The sequence below is a fragment of the Serinus canaria genome, chromosome 7 (assembly GCF_022539315.1).
Source record: "Serinus canaria isolate serCan28SL12 chromosome 7, serCan2020, whole genome shotgun sequence".
Taxonomy (NCBI): Eukaryota; Metazoa; Chordata; class Aves; order Passeriformes; family Fringillidae; genus Serinus; species Serinus canaria.
This window is the reverse complement of record NC_066321.1, coordinates 15,148,803-15,158,916: the sequence shown is the minus strand read 5'-3', so window position 1 is coordinate 15,158,916 and position 10,114 is coordinate 15,148,803. Positions and strand designations below refer to the sequence as shown.

The window sequence follows — 10,114 nt, the reverse complement described above, 5'->3', positions numbered from 1 at the left end:
TAATTTGGGGCTGTAGGGGCTAAGGGATATGATGGAGCTCTGCAGGGTTAGGGGGCAGTGAAGACCAACTCCACTCCCAGCTGTGCCCAGCCCTGGGGTTTGCTCAGCTCCAGCCTTGCTCCCCTGACTGGGAGGGGACCAGCCCCTGCAGCAGAGCTGGGCCACACACCATCTCTCCTCCTCCCCACAGTCAAATTCTGACCATGGGCCAGGGCAGGATGCCTGTGGAGGGTGCAGGGAGCTGCACTGGCATAGACCCCACACTCATGCATGGGCAGCAGCATCCTGAACCTGGAAAAGGGGAAGTTAGTGCTTTTTCTTAGCCCTCAGAGGCTACTGCAAAGGGAATCACAGCAGCAACAATGACACAGGGATGACAGAAACAGGTCAACAAGAGGGCAAGTTGGTTGGCTCTGTGGCCCCAGCTGCTTGGAGCTGGCTCTATGGCTTCCATCTGGGTGCTGCTCACCCCATGAGCTCAGTCCTGCTCAGGGCCAGGTGGCTCAGTGATGCGGATGTGGACAAAGAGCGAAGAGGGTGGGATGCTGGTGCCATCCTTTGAGAGGAGATGGATGTGCCGATATCCTGCAGGAAGGACAGCAAGGTTCTGGCTAACTGGAATCCCACCCTCCTCTCTAGTACCCAGCTGAGCCCCAGACATGCTTGCAGGGCTGTTCTGGGCACCCAAAACCACTGGGCAGGAGCCACTCACCAGGTTTGATGTTGGCAAATGCTAGGGTGAACTGACCCACAAAATCATTCCTGGAAGTCTTGTCATAATCCTCCACCACAAAGCGAATGAGGGCCAGCTCGGGCACGTGGAGCTGAAACTGCAGTGTCTCATCCCAGCGGGGGTTAAACCCTGGGAAGAGAGAGCAGGTGCTGAGAGAGTTAAGGACAGCAGGGGCTGTGCCTGGGCACAGCAGGGGCCATGGTGCTGCTGTGGGTCTCACCATTGTTCTCAATGTACTTGGTCTCCTGGTGCGCCTGGTCCGCGGGGACCCCATAGATCTCCACACGCACCAGTGGGTCAATGATGGCTCCTTCTTTGCTGTTGGCCACTTTGGGCAGCTGCTGCCCACTGATTACCTGCAGGGCCAAATCTGTCTTTTGTGAGGCTCCTTGGCTCCAGCACACTGCCCAACAGTGTCCCCATCTGTCTAGGACCAACGGAGCACCAGGACACTGTCACGGCTTCCCCAGGGCCTCTCCACACCCCTTTACCTGGATTGTCAGGGTGGTGGGGCCGGGGCCTTCCCAGCTGCTGGGGTCACTGGGATTGAAGAGAGTCTCCTCGTCCCTCATGAAGGGTGGTTTGAGCACGTAGCCACAGCAGCCGTTCTGGCTGAAGAGCCCATCACACAGGTCCATCTCCGTGCCAGCTGTCTGGAAGTTCAAGGCCACTGGAGGGAGGTGGCAGGGAAAAGGGTTCAGAACAGCTTGGAGATACCACACTGAGCTGTAAACCAGCCTGTCCCCACAGCCAGAGACATGTGGAGTTGCATAGGGGAATAAGGTGATAATGCTTGAAGACCCCCAGGGCAGTGCAAGAGCTGGCAACCCGACCTGGCTCCAGATGGGGTTGAGGGTGGCATTTAGCACAGGACTCAGGGCATCTCCCCAGCCCACAGCCCTGCTGCACCCCGGCCGTACCGATCTGGCACCCCACGTTCCACATCTCCTGGGGGCTGTAGTTGGAGGAGTCAGTCCTCATCCCGCTGGGGTAGATGCGTGTCAGCTGCCAGGCATTGTGGCGAACAAACTCATTTCCTAGGGATAGAGCAGGAGGCCCACTTGTGGGGTCATTCTCTGGCCTGTACAGTCACCCACATGTAGCATTCATCCGTCCGTCCATCCATCCATCCATCCATCCATCCATCCATCCATCCATCCATCCATCCATCCATCCATCCATCCATCCATCCATCCATCCATCCATCCCCCCCGCAGACAAAAGCGGTACTAAGGTGGCCCCGACCTGTGTTCAGGACCTCGCACTCTATCTATCTATCTATCTATCTATCTATCTATCTATCTATCTATCTATCTATCTATCTATCTATCTATCTATCTATCTATCTATCTATCTATCTATCTATCTATCTATCCACCCACCCACCAATTCCCATCCCTCTCCCTGCTCAGGAATCCAGGTGTCCTGCCTTGTTTTCTAAGCCAATAACCTCATCACCTACCAGAGCCAAACCCCGCAGTACAGTCCCACTGGGCCCAGTTTCTCCCAGACAAGGAGGGAACCCCAGTGTCAGGAGGTTTTGGCACTACCCATGAGGAAGCCATCAGCCCCCTCTACTCTGTCCCAATCGGCCTGTGCCACCGCCCCCCTCATCTCACCTTCATCCCGGATCAGCTTCCTGGCCTTGGCTTCGGAGAGGGAGGAGATCTCAGAGGGCCGGGAATGGCTGCGGGCCTCCTGGAAGCCCCGGAAGGGCACATTCTTGCAGTAGATGACACAGTCGGACAATGCTTGTGCCAAGGTCTCCTTGTCCTTCTGCAAGTCAGAGCCCTGTTGGGTCCCTCCTGATGGGAGCACCATCCACCAGCACTCACCCAGGCCAGGGGCTCTAGAGCCAGGGCAGGTAAGAGCAGCCAGGGGTGTGCTGGTGGGTGGCAGCATCCCTGCTATAGCAGTCTTCTTGCCAGAAATAAAGCAAACAGGGGATGTCCAATATGTTGCCACCACAACAAAGAGAGGGCTGGCATGGCCAGGGGCAGAAAAGGCTGTCCTCCCTGCATGGTAATGTCTCTGCAGTCTCTGTCTCTCCTCTATGCAGTAAGATGTCACCACAGCTCATAGCTGTGTCCAGGGGCTCAGGTGTCCCAGCTAGTCCCCAGCCTGGGCCACTTACCTTTGCCCTCCGCCTCTCCTCCTCTGCCTCTGCCCCATTATCATCGTCAGACATATCAGGAGCCTCATCCCCTGGCCCGTCCAGGGTGTCCTCCAGCCGCCCAATCTTCTTGCCCTTCAGCAAGATCTTGTGCTTCAGCTCCTGTGGGGTTGGGGATAGAGAAGCACCTTGACCTCCAGTGCCTCCAGGATGCCTGTGCCCTGGGATCCTGCACTGCTGGAGGCCAGCACGACCAGCTCCCTTCAGCACTCAGAAGGGGGTGGGGTAGGATGGGTTTTGCCCCGTTGTCTGATTCGGCATGACATGGGGTGACAACCCTGGGGACTTGGCACTTCTGTGAACATGAGGACACAGTATCCACCCCCAGTGTCCTCAAATGCTCCAGTGGAGCAGGACAATGCTGGAACAGGTTAGCCTATTCTCTGAACAGAAGATCCACCTCCTGACCGCACTCTAGGCAGGACAAAGATGCCCTGCACAGCTGTGCTCTGTCCATACCTCTGGGGATGGGAGCTGGGTGGGGACATGCCCATCGATGGTTGTGGTGAGGAGCTGTTCCCCCAGGATGTCCTTGAGCTGCTGGGCCAGAACCTCCTGCTGCTCCATGCTGCAGTGGTTCTCTAGGGACAGGATGACCGGGTAGTCCGAGGTCTGAGGAGCAACATGCACACCTGGAAATAAGCCTTGGTGGGGCTGGTGAGCTCTCACAAGGGCTTCATCCAGCCATGATCAGTGCTAGGATGGAGCCCCTTGTGTCTGTTTCTCCTCTGAGACCTTCATACCCCTCCAGTCCCCCAGTATCCCCCACATCCCATCCCACCCCTGCACCCCCAACAGTCCATGTCTGCATGACCCCCCAACCCCTGGCACTGCACAGTGCAGGCTGTAGGTCAGACCCCCCCAGTGCTATCCCCCAGAAAGTGACACAGCCACCTTCCTCCCCACAGTGTGACCAGTCCTGCTGCATCACCAGGTGTGTGAGCCTCAGCACCACTCCCACTCCAGGGACCTACCACTACTATGTATCCTCACCCACAAGGACCACCCACAACCACCAGCACCTGGGCAAGGGCGCCTTACCTTGAAGGCATACTTCCCCAGGGTGCTCACCACCTCCCGGAAGGGGATCTTGGAGGTGAAGGTGTGGCCGTGGTACACCATGGGCTCCCCATTTGGCCCGTCCCAGCAATCCACCTCCAGGCACCGGCAGCCTCGTTTCAGAGCCCTGGGAGTGGATTGTCACCCCTGGAACCCTGCACTCATCCAGGGCACCAGCTCCCTGCCCTCCCCTCTGCCCATGGGTGCCACCCCTGAGGGACTAGGGGACACCCACCAAGGGTGAGGATGTTGTTGCATGCTGGGCATGGCCAGAGGAGTGCTGGACTGCAGAGGAGCAAAGGATCTTCTGGGGTTTACCCTATGGAGCTGCTCAGGACATGACACTGGGGTGGGAGGATGTTGGAAGGGAGCAGTCCCTTTACCTGATGTAGCCCTCGATGCTGCTGTGGCCCCGGATCTGATCCTCTATCAGGTAGGTGTTGTGGGAGGAGGAGATGAAGTAGTGGCAGAGTGGCTGGCTCATGTCCTGCCACAGTCCCCTGTGCTGGGGGTTGAAGATGGAGCCCTCCAGGGAGCAGAGGTACATGAGGAACCCATCAGCACTCAGCACATGGCGGGCCCGAGCTGCAGGCACAGGGGGAGGTTCAGCAACAGCCAAGGACGTGGAAGAGGCAGAATGGGGGCAAACAGGGCTGCTGAAGGCTCCCAGAATCCCTAAACTGATGGCCACAGCTGCTGCCAGATTCTGGGACACAGAAAGATGAAGCAGGGCAGTAACTTTGGAAAGGTAGGCAGTGGATCCCTCAGCTGGTGCTTGCACACCATGGATGGTCAACCTTCTACATCAAAATGGTCCAGGAAAAGACCAAATAAAGGGGAACTGCACCCAAATCACACCTTGGTGAGTCTTCTGTTTGCACCAGGATGGGGCTGGGAATGCTTCTGCCAGGGGCCTGTGAGTCTGTGACCCCTCCATGCCCCAAGCAGAGCACAGTTGATGTCTGAGCCAGCTCTCACCTGTCTCCGATGGTTCATATTTATCAATGAGCTCCATGGCCAGCTCCTCTGTGCCCTCATCCTCCAGCTGCTCCTCCCGCAGGAAATCCGCCAGCTCCAGCAGTGTCAGCTTCTTTCCATCCTCAGAGTATTCCTGGAAGAGGCTCAGCACCTCCTCACGCTGCGTGAGAGCCTTGTAGAAGAGCACAAACTCCTCCCCTTCCAGCGTCCCTGACTCTGACTTGTCAGCATCCTGTTTGCAAGGGAGCTCACTCAGCATCCAGAAGGGGCACAACAGGGTGTCTTGGCCACCAAAGCTGCTGTGGGAGGATTCTCCCACCCCAAAGAGAGGGCACAGAGACCCCCACGCCAGTGGCAGTGGCAGGCATTGATCAATGGGGGGGTAGATGAATGGGCAGAATAAGGGCTGGTTGGGTGGACTGATGGATGGATAGGAGGGAGGGATAAAAAAGCAGATGGCTGGTTAGCTGGGTAGGCAGATAAGCAGCTGGATGGACAAATGAATGGGAGGAAGGAAGAGCGTGTTAGTTTAACAAATAAATGAGCAAATGGGTGTTTGGGTAAACAGGTAGCTGGCTGAACAAATGGATGGATGGATGGATGGATGGATGGATGGATGGATGGATGGATGGATGGATGGATGGATGGATGGATGGATGGATGGATGGATGGATGGATGGATGGATGGATGGATGGATGGATGGATGGATGGATGGAGGGATGGATGAAAGTGACCACCTCCTTTTGCAAGGAGGTGTTGTGCAGCTTGTTCCAGCCCCTCCAGTCCCTCCAGTCCCTCTCCAATTCCCCCAAGCTGTCAGGTGCAGTGCTTACCTGGAAGAGCCTCAGGGCATGATCCTCATTCATGTCCACGTTCATCATCTTCAAGAGACGCTGCACCTCCTTGAAGTTCATGCGCCCATCCTTATTCTTGTCAGCTTTCTGGAACCAGTCACGAATCCACGTGCGGCAAACCAGGGCAAATGTTAAGGGAAAGGACCTTGTCTATGAGAAAAGGGGCTGGGTAGTATCAGAGAGCATCTTCTCCTTGTCCTTTTCCTGTGTCCTGCACTGATGCAGATAGTGGGACCCAGAACAGCGACACACATGCTGGGGTAAGGCTGAAGATACAGGGCCTGGGGGATGGTCAGCAATGGGTGTGGGGGGCAGAATGATGCTCTCAGGAAGGATATTGATCTATCTTCTCCCTTTGGTCCATGGTGGTGGCCACCTCGATGAGCTGATGCAGGCCCTGTACCCAGCACTGTGCCTCCTCTGCCGAGCCAGCAACGAGGTCCAGGTTGCCGCGACGGCCGTAGAAGACAATGGTGAAGCAGCGCTCGGGGGGGAACTCCTCAGCCACGCTCTGCAGCACCTCTGACTGGTGCCCTTCCCGCACCGTCTCCACATCGCTGATGGAGACTGGGGCAGAGGGAGGGGAGGCCTGTCTGTAGGAGACAAGGACCACAGGGCAAGGGGCACCGCCCACAGACATCTTCCAGTCATTCCTTCTTCCACTCCATCCATCCATCCATCCACCCATCCACCCATCCACCCATCCATCCATCCATCCATCCACTGAGCTAGTTACCTATCCATTAACCACTGAACTATTAAGTCAGCCAGTCATCCATCTCTGTCTGCTTACTCCTGTGCTGGCATTCCAGAGGTTCCATTTGTATCAGCTGCAATTTCTACTCAGCCCTTTTGACCCACGGGTCCTGCTGGGGGCAGGATGTTTCATGGAGAGGTGTGGGTGAGAAAAGATCACACATGCATGCAGAGCCTTTCCTCAATCCCCCAGCACCCTTAGCAAGCGTGGCCCAAGAATCTCCATACCTTCACATCCCTGTTTACTCTGAAACCTACTGATAACACACAGCAGCTGGTACTCACAGGCAGACTCAGTTTTGCCTGTCCTCTTGGACTGGTACCAGATGGTCATGCAGTCTTCCTGCAGCTTGAAGTAACGCTGCTTCTTCCAGCTCTTGGACTTGACTTTGCGCATCAGAGTCCCCTGCTGCATCTGCTCCAGTGTGTCTGTGAGCTGGATGCCTGGGGGCAGCATGGGCTGCATCACTGAGGGTGGGGGTATCCAGGCACTGCGCTCTGGTACTTTGCTTCTCTCACCTCTGGGGTCACACATGGTCCCTCAATCCATGAGGGAGGAGGGATGAACCAGAAACAAACTCCCTTCACCGCAAGAGGTGCACATGGTAATTGCCCATCAACCCTTCCCATCCACCCTTGGTGCTTCCAAGCCCAAATCCCAATGGCCATGGTGGGGTAGGTATGCTTCTGAGTGCAGCAAGGTAAGCTCAACCCAGAAGCCAGATTTGCCTCGGCATAAATCCAGATGGCCCAATGCCCTGCCCTGCACCCATCCTCCGCTGGGGCACTCACGGGCGTTGCACAGCAGCGATGCCATAGCTCTGCCTTCTCCACGCTGGCAGCTGCTGGGGAGGGAAGAGAGAAGGTGGCTGGGGGAAGCAAGGTCAGACCCTCGTGCTGTGCCCAGGTCCCGCCGAGTGGGCTCCAGCCATACCCACGTGTGTGCCCCTGCCCGCATCTGAGCGCACCTGTGTCTGTCTCCTGCTGGGTCATTGCATTCCTTAAGTGTCGAGTTCACACCGCCATACTCATGAAATATTAATCTGTGTTACCGGGAAGCCGGAGCTCAAAAGGTGTTGGTGGAAAACAGAAAAACTTGCCAGCACTGATGCCCCACAGCCCAGCAGGTACTAGAGCCCTGCTGCTTCCAGGTAGCTGCTCCCAGGTAAGAAGCAATGCCTTAAACCAGGAAAAACTACTCTGGCAGTGTCCAAGAACACCCCCACCACCTAGGAAACAAGCCCAGCCAGGAAATTTGAAAGTAAGGGAGAGGCACAGCTGTGATAGCAAGGAAGAGCAGTGACCCTCAGCTCCTACAGCTTCTTCTCTCCAGGGAATACCAGCACCCCAGGCAGTGACTGCACCCGCAGCTGTACAGGGAGCATATGGCAGTGAGTGGGTCTATAAATACTACTGGACAATGAGGCTTTGATTAGGCTGTTGAGACTTTAATTACGCTGACAAATCACTGGATGCGCCTGTCACCCAGGTGCTGGAGCTGGGCCCTGGAGGAGCGGATGCCACAACTGGTGGGCTGGGGTTTGGGTGCCGGAGGGGACCCAGGGTCCCTGGGAGCAAAGGGCTCTGTGCCAGGGTGCAGGGGTGGCGGCTGTGCCCTGGGTCCCTGACTCAGCACAGGCACCGGTCATGCAGGGCTGCGAATAGCTGGTGCCGTCAGCGTACAGGCAGCTGCCAAGCCCAACTGCCAGACCCCTGTGGGCTCTCAGGCCAGACAGCAGCCACCCCCTGTTCTGTGTGCCTCAGCAGGGCAGAACAGCACTTGCCAGGCTGTGCCCCTGCTCTCGTGAGACACCCTAGTCATGGCTATTTGACTGTCCCCAGGGCACACAGGGATTGTCCGTCCAATCTTGGGGAGAGTGCTGGAGACATGGAGTAGCTGGGGTGCCATCCCAAATGCCTTCCAGTAGTGCCCAGTGCTGGGGCTGTGCTTTCCCAACACCGGTCCTTCTTGCAAGGCTCAGACTGCAAGGACTTGTTGCAGCGCCTGTATCCCCCTACATCCAACCCACAGGGCACTGACCCACTGGCCCAGGACTTGGAGCGCCTGCACCCAAAATTGGGGGGTAGCCCTGTGCTCCTCTTGTGCCCTTTAGAGTCGGTGCCCTGATGCTGGCTAGCACAGCTCCAGGATTGCCCCATATCCACCCCCCACAGAGTGCTCTCAGCCTCTGCACCCCATGGCCCTCAGGGAACCATGGGAGACAACTCCAATCACCCATCTGCCTGCAATCTCCTGCTTTCCAGCAACACCCAGCCTGGCACAGCCACTTCACAGGGCCATAACTCCAGGTGTTCACCAGCTCTGCAGCCTCTGTGCCATAGCAGATGAGGGAGACGGGCATGTCTTAGGGAAGCTGGGGTGGCACCAGAATTGGAGAAGCATGGAGACATACTGGACTCGGACAAAGATGGGCTCAGTGCCACCAACAGTTCTGTCCTCTTGGCACCCTGCCATGCATGTGTACAAGGTGGCAGCATGCAAAGGGGCATCTTGTAGCCTTTGGGCCCATTAACCACACTGAGAGTTTGGAGCTAAATTTCTCCCCCAGTGCCAGCCTTTCCAGGCTCCCAGCATGGCCCAAGTCCCAACCATGGAGCAGTGCCTTTCCCACAAGTGCAGCAAAGAAAGGATGGACCCTTCCAGCCCAAGGAAGCACAAGGAAGAGCATGTGAGTGCAAGGACACATCTGCTCTGCTCTCTCCTGTCGGAGATGCCATGAGCCCCTCACAGCCTGGCCCCACACAGGCCTCCTTGCCCCAGTCTGAATTACATTGTTGAGCCAAACGGGAGGAGAGCCAGAGTATGGAGAAACCCAACCCGAGAGTTTCCCGCAGGGCAGCTGCCTGCTGTGAGAACAGCCCCAGCTACCCCAGCACATTCTGAGCCGTCACAGCGTCTCTCCTGGTGGTGACAGGCCCCAGCAGAGATGGAGGGTCAGTGAGTGTGAGCGGTCCCCAGCCGTTCCAGTGCAGAGCAGCCCGGCAGAATAAAATGCCACCGTATGGGTGAGCGTGCCAGAACAGAGAAGGGTGACCCCTCACGCCCCTTCAAGCCCCCCCCCTCCCCCCCCCCCCCAACCTCACTGCCCCGGTGTGCTTACAAACTGCCCTTGTCCTAGAGCTTTGCTCAGCCGGCAGCTGACGGGGGCAGAAGGGCTTGGAGGTGAGGTGGGGAACAGATGGGGCGGCAAACCCCAAGGAATTTGGAGCTCAGGGGATAAATCACACCTTATGGCAAAGGAGACAAAATCGCCGGCATTTCTGTCCCGCGCCACCCCAACCGCGCAGCCGCTCCGCGGCGCCGCAGCCCGAGAGAGGGGCTCCCAGAACCTGGAGGTCGCAGTCCCGTACCCGCCGCCGCCCCCTCCCCTCCGCAGGACGCCCGCTCCGTACCCGCTCTCCGTTGCCGCTCCGCTCCGCCGGTGCTCCGCCGCCAGCAGCCGCACGGAGCCGGGGCTGCCCGCCCCTCGGCAGCGCTTGGGCAGCGAGCCCTCCCCCGGCCCCCCGCCCCCGTGGGGCGCCCCCGGCCCCGGACGCCC

The 10,114-nt window shown here is 57.7% G+C and overlaps 1 protein-coding gene across 1 annotated transcript; it reads right to left on the bottom strand.

Annotated features, from left to right (window-relative positions):
* Window positions 1-10: 10 nt before the first annotated feature.
* On the bottom strand, window positions 11-10,038 carry PLCD4 (phospholipase C delta 4). The gene is made up of 16 exons (XM_050976861.1): window positions 9,969-10,038; window positions 7,347-7,396; window positions 6,840-6,998; window positions 6,137-6,365; window positions 5,778-5,907; window positions 4,944-5,175; window positions 4,349-4,550; window positions 3,948-4,092; window positions 3,366-3,518; window positions 2,868-3,008; window positions 2,353-2,509; window positions 1,654-1,770; window positions 1,225-1,403; window positions 954-1,089; window positions 713-862; window positions 11-585 (listed from the first exon to the last, which is right to left on the bottom strand). Exons 2-16 carry the CDS (start codon window positions 7,369-7,371, stop codon window positions 479-481), a joined length of 2,262 nt encoding a protein of 753 aa, XP_050832818.1. The 5' UTR covers window positions 7,372-7,396; window positions 9,969-10,038; the 3' UTR covers window positions 11-478.
* Between the last annotated feature and the right edge of the window lie 76 nt (window positions 10,039-10,114).

Bases quoted from the DNA above. Each gene is read 5' to 3' on its own strand.
- PLCD4 (XM_050976861.1), bottom strand. From the start codon at position 7,371: ATGGCATCGCTGCTGTGCAACGCCC. The intron at 4,093-4,348 runs GTAAAGGGACTG...ATCCACTCCCAG, and splicing joins AGCATCGAGGGCTACATCAG to GGCTCTGAAACGAGGCTGCC. The intron at 3,009-3,365 runs GTATGGACAGAG...CCAACCCCACAG, and splicing joins CCCAGCTCCCATCCCCAGAG to GAGCTGAAGCACAAGATCTT.